Source organism: Camelus dromedarius, chromosome 7, assembly GCF_036321535.1.
Source record: "Camelus dromedarius isolate mCamDro1 chromosome 7, mCamDro1.pat, whole genome shotgun sequence".
Lineage (NCBI taxonomy): Eukaryota > Metazoa > Chordata > Mammalia > Artiodactyla > Camelidae > Camelus > Camelus dromedarius.
Genome location: NC_087442.1, coordinates 12,409,530 through 12,434,865, shown reverse-complemented (window position 1 = coordinate 12,434,865; position 25,336 = coordinate 12,409,530). Strand labels below are relative to the sequence as shown.

The 25,336-nt window shown below is 44.1% G+C and overlaps 2 protein-coding genes and 1 pseudogene across 5 annotated transcripts in view; 1 reads left to right on the top strand and 2 right to left on the bottom strand.

Moving 5' to 3' along the window:
• Positions 1-4,635, bottom strand: part of SLC37A3 (solute carrier family 37 member 3) — a 36,624-nt gene extending 31,989 nt beyond the window's left edge. For 3 of the 4 annotated variants that reach the window (XM_031455484.2, XM_031455486.2, XM_064487300.1), the window contains exon 1: positions 2,305-2,407. The gene's annotated coding sequence lies outside the window, so the exon portion shown is untranslated. Of the gene's footprint in view, positions 1-2,304; positions 2,408-4,488 lie in introns of those variants that run through there. The other variant, XM_064487299.1, reaches the window with a different exon arrangement.
• A 1,108-nt stretch (positions 4,636-5,743) lies between these two features.
• RAB19 (RAB19, member RAS oncogene family) lies at positions 5,744-15,848 on the top strand. The gene is made up of 4 exons (XM_010983195.3): positions 5,744-5,901; positions 7,616-7,828; positions 9,490-9,673; positions 14,765-15,848. The coding sequence occupies exons 2-4, from the start codon at positions 7,628-7,630 to the stop codon at positions 15,031-15,033; spliced, it is 654 nt and encodes a 217-aa protein (XP_010981497.2). The 5' UTR covers positions 5,744-5,901; positions 7,616-7,627; the 3' UTR covers positions 15,034-15,848.
• Positions 15,849-22,371: 6,523 nt separating this feature from the next.
• Positions 22,372-24,881, bottom strand: LOC116153902 (large ribosomal subunit protein eL43-like; annotated as a pseudogene).
• Between the last annotated feature and the right edge of the window lie 455 nt (positions 24,882-25,336).

Genomic DNA, 25,336 nt, shown 5'->3' with positions numbered 1-25,336 from the left:
CCCTAATCCCTTTCTTGGCCCTGAACCCACCTAGCCCCTTCTTGCTTTGGGCCTTTGAGTTTGCAGTTCTGTTGCCTGAAACGCTTTTATCCTGTTTTTGTTTGTTTGTTTGTTTTTTGCAAATGGCTCACTCTTTCCTTTTCTTGGCTCACCCTCAAATGTCATCCTCCAGAGTGGCTGCCCTGATCACCCTGTCTAAAACTGTCTTCCTCCGTTACTACCTCTCCCATCTCCATCTGTTTCTTCTCTTCATAGCATTTCTCCCCATCTAATTATATGTTTTAATTGTTTACATGTTTATTGTTCACCTGTAAGTTCCATAAAAGCAGAGGCCTTATCTGTCTTAAATCCACAGCTATGTCCCCAGCGCCCAGAAGAGCATTTAGAGTGATCAGTGAAGATTTTCTAAATGAATGAATGCTCTAACTGCTGGCCAACACTGAATGCTTTCAAAGTGCCAGGCCCTGTCCTAGGTACCTGCCATGCTTCACTGCATTTAGTTCTCTCTACATCTTACAGATGAGAAAACGGATTTTAGAAAACAGTATCTCTCAGGAGATGAAACAAGCATTCAAACCCTGACCCTAGATCCTGTTACACTGGGTAAGAGGAAAGGTTAAAATTTTAAATATCACAAGTTGGGTAAAACACAGTAATTAGAAACATCACATCTTAAACTCAGAGGTATAAATCCAAGACAGGAAAAAAGCACCATACTAGTTACAGTGCTTCTCGCACACACACAAATGAGAAGGGCATTATATGGGCAATTACTTCACTCCCTAGACTTACAGTTTTTATGTTCGCAAAGTAAAAAGATAATGCGTACTCAGTATAAAGAGGTGGGGGGAAAACTATTAAATGGATAACTGAGCCCACCTACTTTGACAACTGTGTGTGTTGTGATTTAGTGTCCCAAAGCTCCATACTTACACAAGTAACTTTTTTATCCCATGTGATCTCACTCGAAATCATTTCCCTGCACCACATAAATCCTTTTATTTAAAACTTAAGTCTTCCCTTTTTTTCCTAATTTTTCTCTCTTCTTAAACTTTTTCATTACCACAGATGCAGAATACTTCTTTGTAAAATCTTCTCGTCTTGTTCCAGGGTTCCCCAAACCACATTCTTCCTACTTATTTTGAACATATTCCAAAGACAATAGTTTTCAAGATAAAAATCTTTCCCTCTCCTAGACAAATGACTTACACTCAGGGGTCACTGCTGGGACATTTCCTTATCACTGATGAACAAGACAAATCAGAACCTAAGACAATGACTAATAAATACACTGGATCCTGACAGCTAGTGAGCAACAAGACATTGCACTGACTTTCAGCTTATCGAAGTATCGTTCCGGGCTCATTTTCTGATGTAGAGCCAAAGATTAACAGGAGACTGTCATTTGAAGTCATGCGTGGCCCACACCAAGGTATGAATATTCCAGTTGGAATCCAAGACCCTCCCCTTAATTAACGTCTTTGATCCTCAATTTCCTCACTTAAGGATTAAGTAAGATTATAGAGAGTTCTAAGTATGGAGCTTGGCATACAGCAAAACACTCAACATATGGGAAAGAAAGAATTCAAGCATCAAGACGCTGAAGGGGAAATTTGGCCATTAAGAATCAGATTTTGCTCATCCCAGGAACTCCCTATAATCATTTCAGTAAGTTACCAGGAGATCGCCTAATTTCCAGAAACACCAAAAACCCTGTGGACACATTCCCATTATCTCGTCATAAGTGAAAATAAACAGACCACACTCTGCAAATAAGAAGGCTGAGTTACCGACGAAAAAGCAATCTAATCAAATTCCTGAGACCTTGGTACTTAACCAGACAGCAAAACTCAGTTATTCTACTGAGACCCTTCTCCCTTTGCTGTACGTCCCTTCCAAAAGCCTCCCCGCCCTACCTGTAAAGTATCCGTTCACCTGGTCTCGACTACGAACCCTTTTCTGGCACAAGTGTCCCCGCCGCCGCGCTGGCGGGGGCCCAGGCCGCCGGCTCTCCCCGGAGGCCCTCGATCCTCCCGCTCTCCTCCCGCTGCGGTCCTCGCCGGCCCCGCCAGGTTTCGCAGCACCGTGTGGCCGAAGAGCCCGGCCCAGAGTGGAGGGAACGAGTGGCCGGCCGGCTCTGCCCGCGGCGCCACACCCACCAGCCGCCACCATCTGCATCACCACTTCGTCCTCGCGTCGCCTGGAAGCCCCTCGGACCTGCCCTCGCCGGCGGCGCCCCCTCCCCAGCCCCAAGCGGGCTCAGCCCCTTCTCGGCCAGGGCCCCGTGCGCCGCCGCTCGCACACCTGAGACCCGCAGTAGTCGCAGCGCGCCGGCCGCTCCGCTCGCTCCGTCTCGCCCGCAACCCAGCCACTCCCGCCGCCACCTCACCGGCGCCGCCGCGGCCAGGGTTTCCGGGCGCTCACGTGACCCGCGGCGTCCCCGCGGCATGCTGGGAGTTGTAGTCCGACCCGGCGGACCGCAGAAGTGGGGGGATGGGAGGCGGTGGGGGGATGGGAGGCGGTGGGGGGATGGGAGGCGGTGGGGGGATGGGAGGCAGTGTGAGGGGAAAGGATGGGGAGGGAGGCTCGGCTTCCAGGCGCCTCCACCGAATCTCTGGTTGGACCCCGCGGCTACGCGGGGTTGGTCGCGGGGTAGGGGAGACAGAATCCGGCAAGGACTGTTAGGAAAAAGCAGTGAGGAAGAGAGAGAAGATACATGATCTGGGAAGAAATGATGTATAGGTCATCCTTTTTTTCAAATAACCTTTGTTCTGCAAAAAGAAGCCTGCTGTTAAGTGTGCTACTGACCTGCCATGAGAGCATAAGCTTTAGATTTTTGTTGAAATAAATACAGTTGCCCACAAGGACAGTGAATGACACCGACAGGATTAGTCTGGCAGTGTCATTCACTGTTCTATATACCACGCCACTCACCCAAACAAATAAGTACTAAGATCCTTATAATTAAAGGCTTTACATACAACACAGGACTCTGAAGGAGCGTCCTCTGCCCTCCTGGGCTCTCTTTCAACTGCTAAGGAAAAAAAAAAAAGTCTCCCAAGCCAGAAAGCCTGTCCACAAAGCTAGCAGATTAGAGAACAGTTTTATTATTGACTAAGCCTTAAACCAGAATGTGATGCACCTCACAGGCAATGCCCTGAGAGGATGCAGAGTCAGAAAGGCACCTCTCATTTACGCAGCCAAGCAGACACAACCCACTCCATGCATGTTCTCAAGATAACCACTAGTCCTCAAGGGAGAGGACTTGACAGGACCTTTTGTCACACAAGTTCTTCTAACTTTATCACAATCATTGGGGAGACCACCTGTGTTAGCTTATCCAGAGAAGAAACAAACTTCTCACATCTTTAGGACAGGAGATGGATTTTGTTTGTTTGTTTGTTTTGTTTTGTTTTATTTTGCAAATTGGGAGCAAGGCCCTCCAAAAGTTAGGCTCTCACCCTCCCACAGGAACTGGGAGTTAGAGGCAGAATCTTCCTGGTGCTTGTATTTTAAAAGATGGCTCCCAGGTCCTGGAGGAAACATTCCAGAGTTGTGAGAAGAGCAGAGGTTAGTTAGCCATTATAAAGATAGATATGTATTTGAAAAGGACACAGAAATTTTGAAAGGAAAATCCTCCCTTATTCTCAACAGGGAGGATTAAGCCTCTTATTTTTAACTTGTATTTGCCTTTACACAGCACAAAGGTAGTTTTGTTTCCAGTCATCTGAGGGCGTGGCTGAGGAAATGTGATAGCATGGTGAGCAACAATAAACCAGCCAAATGTTTCACATGTATTGCAAAAAACATATTGTAGACTATTATTCAGCTTTAAAAAGGAATGATATTCTGACACATGCTCCAACATGGATGAACCTTGAAAACATTATGTTAAGTGAACCAAGCCAGACACAAAAGGACAGATACTGTATGATTCCATTTGTTTGAGGTACCCAGGGTAATCAAATTCATTGAGACAGAAAGTAGAATAGTGGTTACCCAGGGCTAGGGGGAGGGCGACATGGGAGTTACTGTTTAATGAATATAGAGTTTCAGTTAGGGATAATGAAGAAGTTCTGGAAATCGATGGTGGTGATGGCTGCACAACAGTGTGAATAAATTTAATACCATTGGATGATACATTTAGAAATGGTTAAAATGATTGAACATACATTGTGAAACAGATGTGTGAAAATGTACGTGTGTGTGTGTGTGTGTTTAGAGTAAGTATATAACCTGTGTCGTCACCACCACCCAGGTCAAGGATGCCTTCTCCCCAGAGCCCAAGCTATATGCTCTTTGCACTTAGAGTCATGTTGGTGGAGAGGGTCGGCGTAGGGCGGGGCAGCATCTCTCCTTGACTTCCGTAGCCCTCCGGGCATTTTACCATTTGATTTCTCCTTCCAGATGCTCTCCAAGTGCAGGGGTTTTGTTTTTTTCTCTTTAACAGTTATCATTACCAGAATAAGAAAACATTTTGATACCTACCTGCACTGACACTGATATCTCACGCGTTTTATTTTCTGTCCCTGCCCATATGTTTGTGATGGATCTTGACCTACATTTCGTTTTCAAGCTGCATACACACGACCGTGGCTCTCGAAGCGCAGTCTGCAGCAGCAGTATTTGGCAGTGTCTTGTCAACGCTGGGTTTATCCTCCCCAAAAGAGAGGTTCCTGAAAGTGATGTGTAAATGGAATTTGGGGTGAGATAAATCATCACTTACAGGTTTTCTGAAGGCATCATGGAAAGAAATGTTCTTTCCATAATGTGAATAAATTGTCCTTATTTCCGTGCTAGATCTCAAGCGGAAATACACGGCAGGAAATACATCTTACATCACCCCAGAACACTCATACAGGCACACAACTGACCCAAACACCTCAGTACTTAACCTTACTATGTGAAATACATTCTGAATTTTTTTCCTAATCTCTTCTGTAAAAACATTGGTTACAACCCACCAAAACTGATTTCATGACTCATTAATGGGTCTCAGCCCACAGTTTGAAAACACTACACCAGTTTAAATATTTTATCAATCCGGTTGTTTCTCCTTTGCACTGTGTGCCTGTAGCTTAACTGCCTACCAGGTACATTCCGTGTAGTGGGGAAGATCTAGTCTCCAAGGCTATCAGAAGCAGTGACTCTTCCAGACTCTACAGGGAAAAAATTAAAAGGAAAATTCAGCTCAGCTTCCTGTCAGCATCTGTCAGCATCTGCCAGCACTGGGGCCAGGTCTTCCCAGTTAACCTTGGTTCTGTGGCAGATTTTTTTTGCCAGAAGGAAACAAATTTTTTTTCAGCTTTTTCTTCCCCTGCAAATTCCAAGTCGTTTTACTTTTTTTTAAATCTTCTCTTTGGCTCACCTCTTTTCTCTCAGTGGCTCCTCAGAATTATTCAAGTCCACAAAACAATTAAAGGACTTAAAATCCAGAGCTGTACCCTCCTTTAAGTTGCTGTCTTTCAAGTAGCCGTGCCGACCCCAGCCAAACAGGGGACACCAGGAAAAATTGGGGGTGAGGGCTGCCTAAGAGAAGAGTAGAAAGAAGGAACAGGGCGGCTCAAAAGAAGTTGGCTGAGGTAGCTGGCTAGTCCTTTTCATTTGGGCTTTGCTGGATGCCGAGACGCTGCTGGGAGGGAAAGCTGACTTAGTGTGCCGGTGCTGGCCAGCGCCTCGCCTCATGCTTCATACCCAACGGCAGCTGCTCCGGATCCGGGGCGGGAGCGGGGAGGGTTTGCACTTTCCTTTCACTTTCTCCACCAAACCTGACACCGGGGGACAGAACTACAGTTCCCACCACACCTTGAGGCAGGAGGAAGAAGGGGCACAGAGAGCCAAAAGGAAAACCAGGAGAAAGAGCAAACATTACCTGCTGGCAGAGGAGAGAGAGCCCGACAGGTAAGCAACAGGTGATCCAGGAAGGTGCAGGGTACAGGATGCAGGATGGAGGACGCTGGAGGGTGGACACTGTGTGGCTCTCCTTGCAGGCGGGTAGGCTGAGGTCAAGGGGGCTTTTGTGGAAACCCTGAGGACTTAATTGGGGAGATGGGGTAGGGGAACCTGGAAGTCAGATCTCAGCTCAAAGTACAGTGATAAGACACCGGAAGTGGAATGGCTTTCCTTCCATTCGAAAAGCCAGAGGGGGACAAAAGTGGTTTGGATTGTGTCTCTTGTCTGCCGGATCTTTTAGCCATGTGATTTCAGAGGCATCCAGGAGAGGTATGGGATCCTTGTTCAGTTCTTTCAAGCTCTCGATTTTTACATATAGATTTAAATTTGTCTGATGATACAGACTTGTCCTTTTCTATGACTTTGAGAAAATCAAAGAATAAAACTAGAGGAAATGAAGGAAGTCATAGGAACAATTTGCAGCACATCAAATTCAATCATCAAATGGGATAAGGTTTCACGTATTTTTAGGAGACATTTGATCAGGAGACCCAACACAACATCAGATGAAGAACAGTTGAAGGGCCAGGGATCTTCACCTTGAGGGGATATGTTTCCTGCTCCGAACTTCTGCTGGGCTGTCATGTAAAGTAGGAGTCCTGGTGTAGCATGAGGGTCAACAGATGGAAACCTCAGGGAGATAGATTTCAACCCCATGGAAGTTAGAACTGTGCACACAAAATAGACTTTTTCAGGAGGTAGTGAGCTCCTTGTGATCTGAGATGCTAAAGCATAGATGGACATTTAAGCAGAGATGCTGAAGGTGGGAATAAAGTTTCAGGCGGGTGAGTGTGTTGGTTGACACTTCCCAAATCTGGCTGGTCATGAGAATGACCTGGGAGCGTGTGCATATGTACATATTTTTAAGTCTATTTAGCAGATCTGAGATGGGCCCCAGGAATATATATTTTTAATTGTCTCCCTAGATAATTCTGATAACCAGTTAGTTTGGGAAACACTGTCATGAGAAACTTTTCTTTTCCAGCCTACAGTAGAGGATGCCACAAACATTCGAACCACAGTTTTCCTTTTGAATACTCTCAAAATCCTAATTTCCTGGTCAAGAAAAATATAGGTGCCAACCAGAAGGAAAAGTCTATGCGACTCTTTCTGAAACTGACTTCTCTGTCAGGTCGTGTTGGTCCTTGTTGCTGGTTGCCCAGCCATTCAGTCTTCCAGTAGTTGGGAGACATGCTCCCATGTAAAACGGAGATAGGTTGACAGCTAGGCGCGTCTTGGGCCTGATGAATGGCAGGTGAAACTCTGCTGTGGGCGTCTTCACGGACATCCTCTGCTCACTGCGCACTTGCTGGAGCAGGGGGCACGTGGTCTCTGTGGCTAGAAATTCGGGCACTGCTGTCAACTGATGGTGTTGACTGTGTACTGGGCCCAGTAGAGAAAGGCAGTAGAACCTCCTCCTTCTCAGGACACCCCTAAAGTAATGTCAGCCCACCTAGGGCAGGTGTGGGTTTGCAGGGGCAGCTCCCTCTTACCTGACCAGTCATTAGTGTCTTTCTCCCACAGGAATGTTAGAGCTGTGGACGCAGTGACCTCCCTCTGTCTTGTCCTGTCTTCAATCCTGAGTGCTGAGAATTGTTCCAGCCCCCTGGTAGCTGTTCACTAAAGAGAAGCTGAATCCCTTTTCTTCCTTGGTCCATTCCAGGTGGCAAGAGCCATGCAATTCTCCAGCTCAGCCAGGGCAGCAGACGAGAACTTTGACTATTTGTTCAAGATTATCCTCATCGGGGATTCCAATGTGGGGAAGACGTGTGTGGTGCAGCATTTCAAATCCGGGGTCTACGCAGAGGGGCAGCAGAACACGATTGGGGTGGACTTCACCGTGCGTGCCCTTGATATCGATGGCAAGAAAGTGAAGGTCAGAGGGGCACAGGGGTGGCTCCGCCTCTTTTTAGCCAGGGTTCCCAACCTGAAACACGTGACTGAGGAATGAAAGATCTGAATATAAAATATGAAATCATAAAAGTAGCAGGAAAAAAATGGAAGTATTTATTTTGTGGAATGGGGAGATCAGGCTTTAAAATAAGACGAGAGACCAGGAGCCATAAAGGAAAATATTGCTCAATCTAATTATCTAAAGGTCAAATTATACATTTCTATATAGCTGTATAAAGGTCAAATTTCTATGTCCTCAGAAATACCATAAACAAAGTCAAAAGCTGAATGACAAACTGGAAAGAAACACTTGCACGTATGAAACTGACAAAGGGCTAATTTCTTTAACGGGAAAAGAGCTCTGATAAATATCTAAGAAAAAGACCAACCCAATGCAAAAGTGGGCAGTTCCGATTGGTCAAAACCTCTACTTCACAGATTTCATCAGAACTGGCTCCTACATTTATGTAAAGGTGTAAAGGTGCCCATTGTCACTCATAATTAAAGAAGTGAAACTAAAATAACAGTGAAATAATATCTTTTACCCGTTTGATTAGAAAAGATCACAAAGTGTTGGTGAAAATGTAATAAGTGGATCTTGTTTGGGATCCTTCCTAAATAGAAACAATAGTAAAAAGACATTTTGGAGCCAATCAGGAAAATTTTAATACAGTCTGAGTATTTTTTTTTTTACTTTCTTTTATTGAGTTATAGTCTTTTTACAATGTTGTGTCAAATAATATGGTCTGAGTATTAAATGACACTGAGGCACTATTGAAAAGTTTATTAGTAGTGATCATGGTGTCATCGTTATGTAAGAAAACGTCCTTTTTTTTTTTTTTTTTTTTTGCAGTGGTGAGGTAATTAGGTTTAATTTTTCAGTGGAGGTACTGGGGACTGAACCCAGGACCTCGTGCATACTAAGTACACACTCTGCCACTTGAGCTATACCCTGCCCCCTATAAGAATGTATACTGATGTGAGTGGGGATGAAATGACATGAAGTTTGGGATTCTCTTTAAAATAACACCTCAAAGAAATCAACAGAAAGGGCTATGTGAAGCAAGGGGGGCAAAATTTTGATAATACTATGGATATATGAGGGGGTCACTGTTTTATTCTATTTTTGTGTATGTTTGCAAACTTTCTTTTAAAAATAACTCTATAATATAATTTATAAATAATGTGAGAGTGTGAAGAAACGAGTACCTTTACACACTACTGGTGGAGGAATATCAATTGGTGCCACTGCCTGGGATGGTAATTTGGAAGGGAGTATTATAAGGACGCTTCTATCCATGAACAGCTGAGTGATCTTTTAAAATCAAGAGTTCAGCCAATGCTATCACCTTTGCCAGTGTTCATATCAATGGTCAGGCTCAAAAGATAAACCCCAAAATCTGGATGAAGGGATGAGTGTGGTGGAAAGACAAAAGAACACCAGACCCCAGGACACTGGATCCACCTCTCCGACTGAAGGATCCCTTAGGTGGTAGCTCCCAACCTGAGAGCACATTTAGGTTACCTTGGGAGCAGCAGACTCCTGGGCCCTAGAAGTGAGACTCAGGAAACAACTGAGGTGAGCAGGTCCTCATGGGGCGTGGGAGCTCCTGATGCAGACCCCCCTTCCCCGCCCTTCTCCAGATGCAGGTGTGGGACACCGCTGGCCAGGAGCGCTTCCGGACCATCACCCAGAGCTATTACCGCAGCGCCCACGCGGCCATCATCGCCTACGACCTCACCCGGCAGTCCACATTCGAGTCTGTTCCCCACTGGATTCACGAGATAGAGAAATACGGAGCGGCAAACTTGGTCATCATGCTGATCGGTATGTAGTTTTCAAAGCATTTAACTTTTCTTAACTCTGCCTGCTACCCTCCTCCACCAACCCCCACAGCTGCTCAGCTTTTGCTGACAGTGGAATGTGAAATCATAGAAGTGCAGGTGGTGGACGAGACCTCAGAAAACATCTGGGCCAGAAATTCCCATCAGATTCACTTGTGAATGAGAGTGGGGTGGTGTGAACTTGTTAAGAATACAGATTCCAAGGCCCCACCCTCGAGTGGGAAGACGTGGGATGGGGCCCGGACAGCTAGATGAAGGCACACCCTGGCTGATTCGACACACACACCTGTGCAGACCACACAGGAAGTTCTCTGCAGTCTGAAGTTCACAGCACCAGATGGCTCTTAATCCCCAGGGGAGCCACGCAGATGAATAAGACTGACTACACTCTCAAATGACTTCTCCCACCTGGTAAGATCCTTATCAAATCTTAACAACAAGCAAACGTCAAAGTTAACAGCAACTTCAAATACACAAAGTGAACTCACAGCTTGAAATATGTGCAGTCCTGTTGTACATTCAGAAAAGTGTTACTTTTCCATCACTTCCCTATAATGTTGGTTTTGTGAACAGAGCGGCCTTTGCCTCCCTCCTAAGGACACTACTGTCTACCAGGTGGCTGCTTAATTTCGACAAGTGGGTTTAGGCTCTTGCTACTCAAAGTGTGGTCCGCAGACCAGCGGCATCAGCATCACTTTGGGGTTTGTTAAAAGTGCCTGAACTCAGGCCCCACCCACGCCAGAGTCACTGAATCAGAATCTTCATTTTAACAGGATCCTAGAGCACAGGTTGCTGCTATGGGACTGAGAAAGAGCTAAATATACTGTGTTTGGGGAAAAGGGTATAGTTCAGTGGTAGAGTGCAGTGCTTAGCATGCACAAAGTCTGGGTTCAATGCCCAGTACCTCCACTAAAAAATAAATAAATAAACCTAATCACCCCACTCAAAAAACAAAACAAAACAAAACAAAGCAAAACAAAACAGAAATGTGGTCTCTCTCAGTTCGGGATGCCAGAGATCTGAATCAGTATCACCAGGCCAAAATCAAGGTGTCAGCAGGACCCCACTGAGGCTCTAGGAAAGAGACTGCCCCTTGCCTTGCCAGCTTCTGGTGGCTGCCAGCATTCTTTGGCTTCTGGCCACACCACTCCAGCGTTGGCCCTCTTCACATCCTCTGTGTGCGGAGTCAAGTCTTCCTCGACCCTGCTCTCATAAGGATACCTGTGGTTACGTTTAGGGCCCACCCAGCTAATCCAGAATCCTTAACCACATCTGCAAAGATCATTTTTCCAAATAAGGTAACAGCTACAGTTTCCAGGCATTAGAACCTGGTGTCTTTGGGACCATTTTTCAGCCTACCACAGTCCCAGAAGGGGTAATGTCCCCTGAAAAAAGTCCTTGGATTTAACCATTGGAGATAATTATGATCTACGTCTAGCATTGCCCAGGCTGGTGACTGTCATTATGAGAAAGTGTTTTTCCCCCACCTTTTTTATTGGACACATATAGAGGAAAGGACATCAACATTGATTTGTCACAAAGGAAACACCTGTGTAAACACTACCCTCCTCAGGTGGAAAAAGAGAATCTTGCCAGCACCTTCCCTTCCCTTCACACCCCTTCTGGTGACTCCCTCTCCTCTGCAAAGGGAAATACAACTTGCCTTTTATGGTGACCTCTCCCTTCCTTCTCCTTATCATCTGACCACCTGACCCCACAGTTCTGAATGCTGCAGTTTGGTTTTGCTGTTGTCTTTGAACTTTCTATAAATGGAATCATACCGATATCTTTTTTTGTCTAAGCTTTTTTGCCTCAACACCAAGTTTATGAGTTTCATCCACATTGTCGCCTATAAGTGTAATTTATTCTTTTGCATAATTTGTATAACTTTTCTTCACAAGAATACAGAGCCTAGTCTTTCTCCTTTCTGCTGGTGATGGACATTTGAGTTATTTTCAGTTTGGGACAATGAGGCAAATTGCTGTTCTGAGCATCCTTATCTGTTGTTTGTCTATACACATATGTGTTTATTGATGCACGTGGGCACACGGTTCTCTTGGGTACGTACCTGGGAGCAGACGTGCATGGTCTTGCAACTCTAGTAGATCATCTCAGACCACTTGCCGAGGTGGCTGTTGGATTTCATCCTCCTGCCAGCAGGGTCTGTGAGTTCTAGTTGTTCCACACCCTCGCCAGCACTCGCTCTTTTCAGACCTTTTCATTTCATCTATCCTGATAAGTGAGTCATGATACGGCTGGTGGTTTTAATTTGCATTTCCCTGTTCATTGATGAGGTTGAGCACCTTTTCACACGCTTGTTAGCCATCTGAGTGGTCTCCTTTCTTGTGCCCATTTTTCTACCTGTTGTTTATCTTTTTCTTACTGATTCCTATGAGTACCTGATCTTTTCTGGAAATGAGTCTATGTCAGTTCAGGTCCTCCAGGAAGATGTCAGGACAGGACTGGATAGACATGTAAGAGATTTATGGGGAGAAAAGGCTGGGAGGGTAAAGAGGAGAGAACAGGAGGCAGGGAGAGTCTCCTGTGTGATGCAGACTTGCCCCTGGGAAGGAGAGAGGGGAGGAAAAAGGATGGGGTAGGAAGAGTCTCAGACTGAGCACAGTTCTAAGAAAGGCTCAATCAGCCCTGAGCCAAAGTTGCCAGCCGAGGAATGGAATCCTGATCTCTGCGGTGGGGGCCTCCATTAGTGCCCCGCTGTGCTGGGGCCTCTGCACCAGCTGGTGGAAGATGGAGGGGTAACAGCTGGGCTGTGGTCACCTGTGTTCCTTGAAGCTGGTTCTCTTGAAGGAGCTCTGAGCCCTTTGTCAGTTATATGTGTGCAAATACATCTTTTACCCTGGAGGTTACCTTTTTTACTCACCAGATGGTGTAATTTGATAAACAGACACCTAATTTTAATATATGTCAATCCATCAATCTTTTCCTTAATAATTATTGCTTCCTATGTCCTTTTTAGGAAAATTTCCCCTAGTTGAAACACATCAAGATAGATAGTCTTACATTATCTTTCAAAGCTTGCTTGCTTTATGTATGTATATATGTATTTATAATTTATTATGCCTTTTACATTTACCTTCCTAGCACTGATTTTGTTTTATGGTGACAGGTTTGGGCCAAAAATTTGTAACTTTTCACATTAAGATGCAATTGCACCAGTTCCATTTACTAAAAAGGAAACCTTTCCACTGCTCAGTGGTACCATCTTTCTGTGAAGGATACATATATTCGTGGGTTTGTTTCTCAGTTCTTTTATTCTATTGCATTGGTCTGTTCTATGCATTCTCTTGGAGGGGGGCAGAAATATCTTAGCTATTACAGTGGTTTGTGGCCTCCCATGGGCCAGATATGCAGGGTATTTGTGGTATTAAAATTTTGTAGGAACTGTATACAAATGTTCACTGCAGGTCTATTCATAATAATCAAAAACTAGAACCAACTCAATTCACTTCAAATGGGTGGATAGTTAAACAAACTATGCACACCCATACCATGGAACTACTCAGCAATAAAAAAGAAGGAACTACAGATACATATATCACTCTGATGGATCTCAAGGGAATTATGCTGACTGGGAAAAGCCAACTCAAAAGGTTACCTACTGGATGAGTCCATTTACATATCATTCTTGAAATGACAAAATTAGACAGATGGAGAACACAGTAGTGGTTACCAGGGGTTAGGGAATAGGGCAGGTGGGAGGTTGGAAAGGGTAGCACAGGGGAGCACTTTGTGGTGATGGAACTGTTCTGTATCTTGACTGCAGTGGTGGTAGTAGGAACCTACACATGTGATCAGACTGCACACACACACCACACACACACACAAAGGAGTGTGTGCATAGCCGGTGAAATCTGATAAGCTCTGTGGGTTGTACCAGTGTCAGTTGCCTGGTTTTGATACTCTTTTGTAGTTATGCAAGAGGTTACCATTGAGGGGAATTGGGTGAAAAGTACACTGGACCTCCCTGAATATATACATACATATATATTTTTTTGCAATGTCCTATGAATCTACATTTGTTTCCAAATAAGAAGTTTTAATGCTTTTCTTGGGGGGAGGGGGAATGAGGGGAAAAAGGGTCTAAAAACTCTCTTTATAGGGACCATAAGGAAACACTGGTCTGGTCTATCTTAATTACAATAGCTTTGTAATAAATCTTGATGTCTGGTAAAACCAATCCGGTGAGAAAGTAATTTCACCTTTAGATTCCCGCCCCAGAGAGATCAAAGTCCAGTGATTGGATGGATGTAGGGACTGAGGAGGAAGAGAAAAAAAATGAAGCACTTTTCCTCTTACAGCCAATCCTGGGCCTCATGAAGTCCCCCACTGACCTTTCTAGGGGAATCACAGATGTTCTATGTCTTAAGGGAGATGGTGGTTACGGGGCAGAGACGTCTGTCAAAACTCATTGGCCTGTCCATTTAAAGTCTGTGCATTTTATTGTATGTAAGTTATAGCTCGGTCCTTCTCTATTCATTCCAGCAAATCCTCATCACAGTCTCCTCAGCTAGACCAGGCCCCATCTCACAGTCTCCAACACTTGGGGAAAAAGAGTCAAAAGAGAAACAAGATGTGGAGGAAGAAGAGAGAAGATGGAGACTCACTTTGGCAGGCTTTATCTTGTCACACTTGACAGGAATGATGGGACCCAAAATACAAGGGCTCCACCTGTCCTGGCTGCTAAAACACACCCCTCCAGCCCATTCTTCCTGGCACTTAAAGTGAATAAGACAGTGACTCCTTTCATCTGTGGGTTCCTTTTCAGTAAATCTGCCCTCAATCACTATTTGTGAATGCATGCATGTGCGGATAAAGAACTAAAATGTTCTTTTTAAAGTTCACCTTTTGCAGGGAGGGTATATCTCAGTGGTAGAGCATGTGCTTAGCATGCAAAAAGTCCTGGGTTCAAACCCCAGTACCTCCACTAAATAAATAAATAAACCTAATCCTTCCCGGGAAAAAAAAAAAAACATAAATAAATAAAAAGTTCACCTTAAAAAAAAAAACAAACAGATTAATTACCAGAATATTTGCTTCTCTCTCTCGCTCCCAGGGAACAAATGTGACATGTGGGAAGAACGGCACGTTCTGTTCGAGGATGCCTGCACACTGGCTGAAAAGTACGGCCTCCTGGCTGTTGTGGAGACATCTGCCAAGGAGTCCAAGAACATTGATGAAGTTTTCTTGCTGATGGCCAGGGAGCTAATCGCGCGCAACAGCCTGCAATTGTACGGGGAGGGCGCCCGGAGTAACCTCTGCCTGGATTCTAGTCCCGTCCTCATAGCCCAGGTTCCGAAGGAGAAGACCCAGTGCACCTGCTAAATGTGTTCCCCAGGCTGGTCGCACCCTCCAGAGGCCACCTCTGAAACCACGGGCAGCCGGCTGGCCTCGCGTCTGCAGAGTAGACAGATCTCAGACCCCCTTGGAGACTCGCTGCTAGTACTACCCCTTCTCGGCTGCAGAGGGCGCACTTTTGCCTCAATTCACACCAGAGGTCCTAATGCTGACTCAGGACAGGGACCACCACCGTTTTCCTTGACTATTCTTAAGGCTTGGCGGCACGAGGGTAGGAGGGCAAGATTTGCTATTTTTCATCGTTCCATTTTCTTTCTGTCTTCCCACCCCTTCGGCTGTTTTCTGCTGAACCTTGTTTCTCGCTGGAAAAAGAGGGTAGCAAAGGAAAGAAGAAAAGAGGATTATCAAGAGATGGAGAGGATGTTTGGAACATTCCGGAGCAGTTTAAGACAGCGTGAGCACGGGAGGATGGGGAGAAAGCCTGCAGTGATGAACCAGATGCTGTTAATTTTTCCTTCCTGACATTCACACCTCGGGTCTTAGTTTGGGAAGCAAAGCCTTTTGACCCAAAGACCATAAATACTGTCTTGCCAAATGGTCAGGAGCCATGTAATAGAGAGCTGGATTTCACTTTATCCTAGTTGGGCTGTTTTGATCACCCTCCTAGGATGTGGGAGATGCCTACAATTTTTTCTAAAACAGTTATCTGCTGGATCACCATTTCTGAATTGAAATTAAATTGGCTCCTAGATGAATAGCAAACCAATAGTGACCTCGCTGGGTGGCCAGGGCGTGCTCTGTACCCTGTGAAACCTGTGAATAATAAACCTTGTTTTTTCAAAGCTCCCTGATGGTTCTTGCTGAGGGTGCCTTGCAATCCTATTAAGGACCACAAGGTGAAGATTCTTCAAAAAACTAAACATAATCTTAGCATATGATCCAGCAATCCCACTCCTGGGGATATAGATATAATTCAAAAAGATGCATTCCAGTGTTCATAGCAGCTCTGTTTACAATAACCAACACATGGAAACAACCTAAATGTCCACCAACAGATGACTGGGTAAAGAAGTTGTGGTATATTTATACAATGGAATACAACTCAGCCATAAAAAATAATAAATTAATGCCATTTGCAGCAACATGGATGGATCTGGGGATTGTCATTCTAAGTAAAGTAAGCCAGAAAGAGAAAGAAAAATACCATATGATATCACTTATATGTGGAATCTGAAAGATAAATGAACTTATTTACAAAACAGAAACAGATTCATAGACATAGAAAACAAACTTATGGTTACCAGGGTGGGGAAGGAGGTAGGAAGGGATAAACTGGGAGTCTGAGATTTGCAGATACTAACTACTATATATAAAATAGATAAACAACTGGAGGAGGGTATAGCTCAAGTGATAGAGCACATGCTTAACATGAACGAGGTCATGGTCTCAATTCCCAGTACCTCCTCTAAAAATAAATAAACAAGTAAATAAATTTAATTACCTCCCTCCCCCCAAAATAAAATAAATAAAAAAATTTTTAAACATATTAAAATAGATGGACAAGTTTATAATGTTTAGCACAGGAAACTATATTCAGTATCTTTTAGTAACTAACCTATTATGAAAATGAATATACATCAGAAATTTACACAACATTGTAAACTGACTATGCTTCAATAAAAAATAAAGAAAAGAACTACAAGGGCTAGTCCAGCCACAACATTAGTTCTGAAAGGGGAAATGTCTGTGGAGGCTCACCTGGGGTGCAGGTGAGTGTCCCCTCAGCATTTCTAGCCTTAGCACCACTATCAATAGGCTGAGACCAGCACAAACCAAATAGCCTCTAGCGACATGCGACTACTGAGTACTTGAAATGTGGCTAATTTGAATTTGAGATGAGCTCTAAGTGTAAACTACACCAGATTTTGAAGACTTACTACAAAAAAAAAGAATGTAAAATATCTTCCTAATAATTTTATATTGACTATGTGTTAAAATATTTTAGATATTTTAGGTTAAATAAAATATATCTAAGCTTTTCAAGTGTTTTTTTACTTTTTTAACATGAAAAAATGAAAAATAGAAAATTTTAAATGACGTAAGTGACTCACACCATATATCCGTTGGACAGTACAATAGAGCAGTGCTTCTCAAAGTGGAGTTCCCCAGCTGCACCTATGAGAGTGGCCAGCGGATGCTTGTTACAGTCCCGACACCAACGGCTGGCTGACTGAATCAGAATCTTTTCAGAAACCCACACTTCATCCAAGCTTGCCAGGTGACCCTCCCCACACTAAACCTTGAGAATTACTGCTATACAGAGGTTAGGTGAGGGTGGGAGTGAGACCACAGAGAATTCATGACATTTTAATTCATGTCAATACATATTTATTGTTGAAACGAACAACCTACCTTTCGGAAACACGAGGGAAATCTAAGCCAGAAAGAATAAATGCATCAAAGCGGATTAACCTTTTCCACATGCATATCATTGTTCTAAAGGAAGGGTAACCAGAAGCAGAAGTTCACAAGGCAGATGAAGAATGCACCGGTACCAAGCCACTGGGCAAATTTCAGAGGAGGCAGTGAGCAGGCAGCCAGGAAGAAGGGGACGGAAAACTGAGTGGCTCAGGGTAGAGTGTGTGAAGAGGCTGAGAGTAATGTAAGATTAATGGTTCACAGCAATTTTCCTTTATCTGCACATGATCTCAATCAATACTCGAATAACTCATCAGCTTCTAGAATCAGGCACTCTGGAGATTATCTGGAACTAAAGGATTCCTACCAACAGGTTACATGTGTGAGAACCTGTAATTACCCAGCGTGGGCTTCTGCTGAAATGAAATGACTGTGCCGGGACAGAAGCGCTCAAGCACGCTCGCCAGGGCGTCCGGAGTGCTTCCCTGGATGCAGGCACACAAAGGTCGGCTCCGGGAAGAGGCAGGCTTTTCTGAAGCTTAGTGCAGGCTCCTACCAGGTCCTGAGCAGCCGGCTCAGGCAGGCTCCGCTTTACAGCTATGGTCCAGGAAGGCTGTGTGGTAACTGACTTTGGCACTTTTCTCCCATCCCCCAAATTGCATAGTTGTGAACAAGTGAGTTGTAGGAGATTAAGTTCCAAAAGGGACATTTTGGAAGAATAAAAAGATTATGATTGTCTCTGTTTCGCCTGCCAGTGTCAAGTACATTTCCATGTCAGAAAATCCTTTCAGTTACTATTTCATTGTTCAGAGATTATTCCTGAATCTCTTCCCCACTCTATTACTGAAAAGATCTACAGTACTTCTACTACTATGGCAATAATAATGGTGAATACATACAGTGATTACTATGTGCCTGGCTCTGTACCAAGCATTGTATTTAAACTAACTCAGCGCATCCTATCAGCTATCCTTTGAAATAGGTGCTATCTGTAATTTCTACTAAAAAAAATCAGGATATGAGACATGGAGAGATTAAGGTCATGCAGCCAGGAAGTGGCAGAGCTAGCATTTAAACCCAATCCAGTTCCAGAGCCCACTCTTAACAATTATGCTACACTCTCTCAGATAATGTATAGGATTTGGGCTCCATCATATTAACCCCCCATCATCCTCTACACACACTCACGCAGATACGATCATTGCAAGATAAACTCTCCTGCATAGATTTCAACATCTTTCAAGGTAAAGTTGTGCAGCTGTCTTTATAAAAGAAGCTGAAGGGGAGAGACGGCAGTGGGGAAGGGTAGGGTGGGGAAAGGGTAGCAGGTTGGGCATATGGGCCAGTCCGATCTAACTGCAGGGGAATTATGGAGGAGCTGTGCTTCCTGAAATACGCCCAGTCCAGGCTGAATGCATTGTCTTTTGAACAGGGGTGATGTAGAAACTGCAGTTCCCTCAGATCTAAGATTACACGGGGAGCCGTGGGTGGCCCAGGGCAAACCAGGCTGGCTTCTACCAGCCTGATGTTGAACCATCGCAGCCCAAGGCTGAGATTGAGAAGACAGGGAAGAACTCAGCAAGCAGCACACATCCCTGCTCCCAACAGGTAGTTTGCAAACCTTCAAGTGACTGAGAAGCGGTTCCGGAGATTCATATCATCCAGGGCAGTAACAGGCCTGCTTAATTTTTTTCATTTTCAAAAACATCAATATTAATGCCACTGAATTCTAAACTTAAAAGTGGTTGCGATGGTAATTTTTATGCTATATATAACCACAATTTTAAAAAAATTAGTAATTATACCAAACCCATTGAACCATATACTTTAAATGTGTAAATTGTGTGGTATGTAAATTATATCTCACTAAAGCTGTTAAAAAGTGGTTTTAAATGGGCTCAAAAGGGCTAAAGGAGCAAAAAAATTGCCTTTTAAATAAATTTTATAATACAATCTGTAACAATTTATCTGCCATAGTATTTCTTTTTAACTGTATCCATTATATACCATACAAAAACACTGAAGCAATTTTTTAAGTCCCTAAATGAATTACTAAGATTATATATTACTCAGAAACAACTGAGAAAGGAATTTGTCATTTGGAAAAAAAAAAAAAGTTAGGAACACTGACTTCTGAAAAGCTGGTATTTTGCCACTGTAGCATTTAAAATTTTTGTTTGTTTTTCAACAAGTTTCTACTGTATAGCACAGAGAACTATATTCAATATCTTGTAGTAACCTATAATAAACAAGACTATGAAAATGAATATATATATGTATGCCTGAAACTTTATGTTGAACACCAGAAATTGACACAACATTGTAAACTGACTATACTTCAATAAAAAAGAATGCAAATTTTAAAATATTTTTGTCTTTTTTGGGCGGAGGGGAGGTAATTAGGTTTATTTATTTATTTATTTTAATGGAGGTATTGCGGATTGAACCCAGGACCTTATGCATGCTAAGCACACACTCCACCACTGAGCTATACCCTCCCCTGCTGTAGCATTTTTAATAGATGTTGTCTTGTGTTGCACACTGAAGAAAAAAATTTAAATTACAGGAAAATGTGAGACTATTAAAATCACTTGGGATCCCCTGCAGAATGACTCTCCCAACACGATCTTGTACATGTTCTGCCTTTTTTCTCTACATTTCCTTTCCATAACATTTTGACACGCTCAGGGATGTAGTGATTACTCAGGGAGCCCCGCAAGGGGGCTTAAATCCTGCCCTGGCCGTTCTCAGTGTGAACCCGGCATGTCATCTCCACTTGAGGGGCTTCAGTATTCTCAAATGGAATAAGGCTGGACTAGAGAATGTGTCTGCATCCTGGCTGTGATGTACAGCTTCCCAGGTCCCCACCCTGGACCTCTGCTTCCATAGGTCTGGACCAGGATCCATGCTTGTACTTGTGAGAAATCTCTTCAAAGCACAAGGAGATTCTCATCAACCAATCCACAGACTGACACCTGGGTATCGCAGACTATAACCCATCTGTCGTTCCTATCAGCTCTCCAAGCTCCAGCACCCAACGCCTGAATGGCCAGTGACCACAGAGATTTAAAGCAGAAGCGGAAATGCCAAAGCAGCCCCCTGCTTTCTTGAAGTTTTTGCAAATATAGGATGTTTACCATGAGCTCAATTTAAGCATTACTGTCTACTTTGCCCTAGGAGGTAAAGGAGTTAAGTATCAAGAAGAGTTCGTTTTCCTGACCTAAAAGATCCCCATGCTTAGCAGGGACCAAGTTTACCCATTCAGAGTGAGGTAACATTGCAAGATTAGTGGCCAGAACAGGTGAGAGAGTAACACAGCCGTTCAGGGGAAGGAAAGGTGCCAAGGCTGGCTGAGTGATTGGGGAGAGCTTGGAGGATTCAGGACCACAATGAGCCCTGTGACGGCAAGGGCTGGACAGGGTGGCAGAGGGGCTGTAGGAGACAGCAAGGAGGCAGGAGCAAGCCGAGGCTTCAGGGATGAGAAAGAAGGGAATGTCATGGGGACAAGGGAGTCATTGTGAAGAGCCCAGAATAAAGAGGCTGGTGGAGTTGATGCTACTCCTACAGACAGGAAAGCCCCCATGGATTTTGAGAAAGGGAAATCACATGATGCTGTTGAAATACAGGAAGCCAAGGGGGTGGGTCAGATCTGAGGAAAGAATGGTTCTCAATTTTAGAAACTGAGGGGAGGTCAGCATGGGGTGTCCCAGAGTAGACACATACACAAAAAAAATTTTTTTTTATTTTTAATGTACCACTTAAGGGTCGAGGGCATAGCTCAGTGGTAGAGCGTGTGCTGGGCGTGCATGTGATCCTGGGTTCAATCCCCAGTGCCTTCGTTAAAGGGGGAAAAATGCACCAGAGTAGATACACAGCAAATAGTCAGAGATACCGGACTAGTACATGGTAAAAGGCCGGGACTGAGAAAGGTGGAAACCATTTCTTTCACCATTGCAGCTATTTGGGTTTCTGCCTGGAGCTCCTCCACCAACTGTAACTTCCTGTAAGGCAAGTGCTGTGTCATAATGAGCTTTGTATGCCAAGCCCTGTGACATATACATGGAAGCAGCTTCAAATTTTAAGTAGGGGTGGATAAGGATGGAAAAAGGACAGCCTTAAGGAATGCCCATAATTAGGGGCAGGAGAAAGAAGGTGCCAAGTCAGGAAAAATCGGAACTAAGACAGCGTCAACCAAGGCCGCTGAGGAGTGGTTCGCACACTACCTCTGGCCTGAGGCCAAGGAAGTACAGAAACTAGAGCCTTTAGAAACATTTCTATCAGTTTGGCATTGCCATAACATCCAATTTTATGTCTATTGAAACCAATCATAACAGCTTTGAGACTGTACTTCGAAGGATGTTTTTCATCCCATTTTTTCTAACAATTCATTTTTATCGTCTTTCACAAAAGTTCTGGCCCATGGCGAATTGGAATTTTTTTAAAAAGACAACTAGTCCTTTACCATAAATGGTTTGAGAAACACTGGCATAAAGTATTAAGGATGGGGAGAAATGGTGAACAACCCCACCAATCGCCGCGAGAAGCCAAGGGCACAGAGAAAAGGTCCCTGCAAGTCCTAAATTTGGCGGGAGTGTCCCTGGTGACATTTGTCAGTGTACTTTCAACAAAATCATGAGGCAAGTCCACCGAGCGTGGCAGAGTCCACTTGAGTCTGGCTTCTCATCATAACCGAGCAGGACCCTATGGGGCCTTCCCGGAATACACTCCCACCACGTCCTCCACCTGCCTCTTGTATGGAGAAAAACCTTAGGTTCCTAGGCCTTCCCACAAGTTCCAAAGAGTAATTTTAATCTAAGTGAGAAAACGCAGAAAGGAAAACAATCAAACAAGGCAAAATAATAGTTTAGCCATTAAACAAAGTCATGGACATTCAATTCTAAGCCACATCCTTTGAGCTATTTTGCAGGAAGTGAAACCCCCACCAGGTGGAAAAAGTTAACTGAACGCTGCCCACAAGCGTAGAGACCCCAGACTGGTTCCAGCCAGAAGGTGGCTGTTGACTCCTGATGACCTCACCACCGACCAATCAGAAGAATGTCCACAAGCTGATCATGCACCCCACGGCCCCCTCCTTCACCCTGTCTTTAAAAATATTTCCCTGAAAGCCTTGGGGAGCTCAGGCCTTTTGTTGTTGTGACATAAATCAACCCATTTATTAGAGGCTAGCAACCTTTCAAATGGTGGCACTTCTACGGGTCCTTCAGTACCTCCTGTCCTCTGATGGCAGACTTCACTGCAGCTGCAGAAGTGGTCCCAGAACCACCAGCTACCGTTTTCATGCAGAAGCCAAGGTGCCAGATGCCCACGGCTCATCTCTTCATCTTGGTTTTGCCCCAGAAGGAGCAAGTGTACTTGGCTGCTGGCTGGTTTCAATTTTCTTCACCACTTTCCTCAGGGAGGCACCATAAAGGCCCGTACTGACCGGCAATTCTGACCTTCTTGGGACGCTCAGCCCTGTCGGCGCAGACTAGGTCTGAGCCCAGAGAGCGAGTTAGGGCCTTCCGAGCACCAGCTCCTGGACTCCTTGCTTGGCGCCCTGCAATAAACGCTGCGCTTTCCTTCACCACAGCCCGGTGTCAGGAGACTCAGGAACATAATCGGAAGGTCTTGAGTTTGAAGCCTGCTCCCCAGCTTATCAACTGTGAAACCACAGGCAAATGGCTTAACCTAAGTTTCAGTTTCCTTCATTGTAAAACAGAGACGCCGCAGATTGCTCTAAGGATGAAATGAGAAATGAATGTGCCGGGCATGCACTCAATAAATGGTGATTATCTTAAAACCATTCGTAGAGATCCCTTGTTCAGGAACTCTCACGATGAGAAAGTAGGGGAGAATTAGTTGGTAGCTGGAAACAAGCAAAGGTTTTTTTGTTGTTGTTTTGGTTGAAGTGGCTTCTTTATGGTATTTTTGCATCACAGCTAAGAGCATAAACTTAAATTTTCTTTTTTTATTGAAGTATAGTTGATTTACATGGTTGTGTTAGTTTCAGGTATATAGCAAAGTGATTCAGTTATACACGTATGTATTCTCTTTCAGATTCTTTTCCATTATAGGTTATTACAGGATATTGAACATAGTTCCCTGTACTATACAGTAGGGGAACTACATGCAAAGATTTTTTTAAATACCAGAAGACTACTTCTAGGTACTTAGGCTCAGGAATTCTTGGATTGTGTGACGGTACTGCTAATAACAATGACCTGAGAATAATCTTCAACATTAGGAGACTGTTAAATAAATTCTGCACAGCTTTTAAAGGTGTGGTAAAATTAACAGGGTGAAAAATGCTCACCAACACAGTAAGATTAAAGAAAAAGTACAATTCCATGACACACACAAAAGTATCTGTGTACACAGGAAGGAAACTATAAATGCTGTAACTAAAAAGATAAAAACCCAAGTGTTATTCCTGGACATATGAGTTTTCTATTACTGCATAACAAATTACTACAAACTTAGTGGCTTTCAAACAATGCATGTTTATGACCTCCGTTTCTGTAGGACAGAAGTGCAGGTCCAGCTCAAGGGGAGTATCTGCTCGGAGTCTCACTGGGCTGAAATCTGGGTGTCAGGCAGGGCTGTGGTATGCATCTGGGGCCTCTTCTGCAACCAGCCAGCCAGTGAAGACTCTCCTTTGAAAGGACTAGCCTGGGAAGAAGGTACAGCTCAATGGTACATGCTTAGTATGCATGAAGTCCTGGGTTCAATCCCTAGTACCTACCTTAAAAAAAAAAAAACTTAATTACCGCACACCCCCCACCCCCGCCCCACAAAGTCTAAGTTAGACTAAGGAATGGACATTTTAAGTTGCATGCATGATGGTCTATTGGTCACTAATTTGCCGGACTGCTGGTTACTAAACACTAGTGAGGTAAAGATGCTTTGTTTGTGGTCCTTTAAACAGTATCCTTGATGTATCCCCTTACTTCTTAATGCAGAGTCCACACTTTCATATGCTCATTTGCAGTTGGAACTTATTTCAAGACCACAAGAAAGCATCTTTACCTCACAGCCAGAAAGCAAACGTGGAAATTCAAATGCTGCTACAGATACCTTTATCAGTATCATACCCCCTCCCTCCCTGAAATCTTCCGCAGTGTTTGCTTTAGCCTTTCCCACCAACCTTTTTTGAAAATAAGAATCTGTGTACATCCACAGGAGTTAATCGCAGAGGTTTAATAACCAGCAGTCAGGCAAATTAGTGACAAACAGACCATCATGCACGCAACTTAAAATGTCCATTCCTTAGTCTAACTTAGAGTTGGGGGGGGCGGGTAAAATAACAGTTAAACGATGATTTCAACACAGGACAGGATGCTACAGTGTAACACAAATAACCAAAATTTCAGTGGCTTTCCCCCCAGAGCTCGCACTGTGTCCCCCTCGGAGGTTGGGTGAGGGCTCTGCTCCCACCCCCTCCTCACACTGTGACCCATGTTGGTGAATAGCCACCTTCTCAGAAATTATCCATTGCCATAGAAAAAGGGAGAATGAGGAAAACCACAGACTGGCTCTTAAAACTTTTATCTGGGAATCATACATGTCACTTCCGCTCACGTTCCAGCGGCCCGCGAAAGTTAGATGGGCTTTGCACCTGTCCCCCCATACACCCAGAAAGCAAACTTGGAAATTCAAATGCTGCTACAGATACCTTTATCAGTCTCATACCCCCTCCCTCCCCGAAATCTTCCGCAGTGTTTGCTTTAGCCTTCCCCACCAACCTTTTTTGAAAATAAGAATCTGTGTACGCCCACAGGAGTTAGTCACAGAGGAAAACATCACCTATTTTGTGTGGTGGCAGGAAAGATGTTGAGATTGTAGTTTTTGCACAAATCAGAAAGCAGTTCACCTGCCACGATGGTTCCCCAATCACACTGAACAAGCTCCCTCT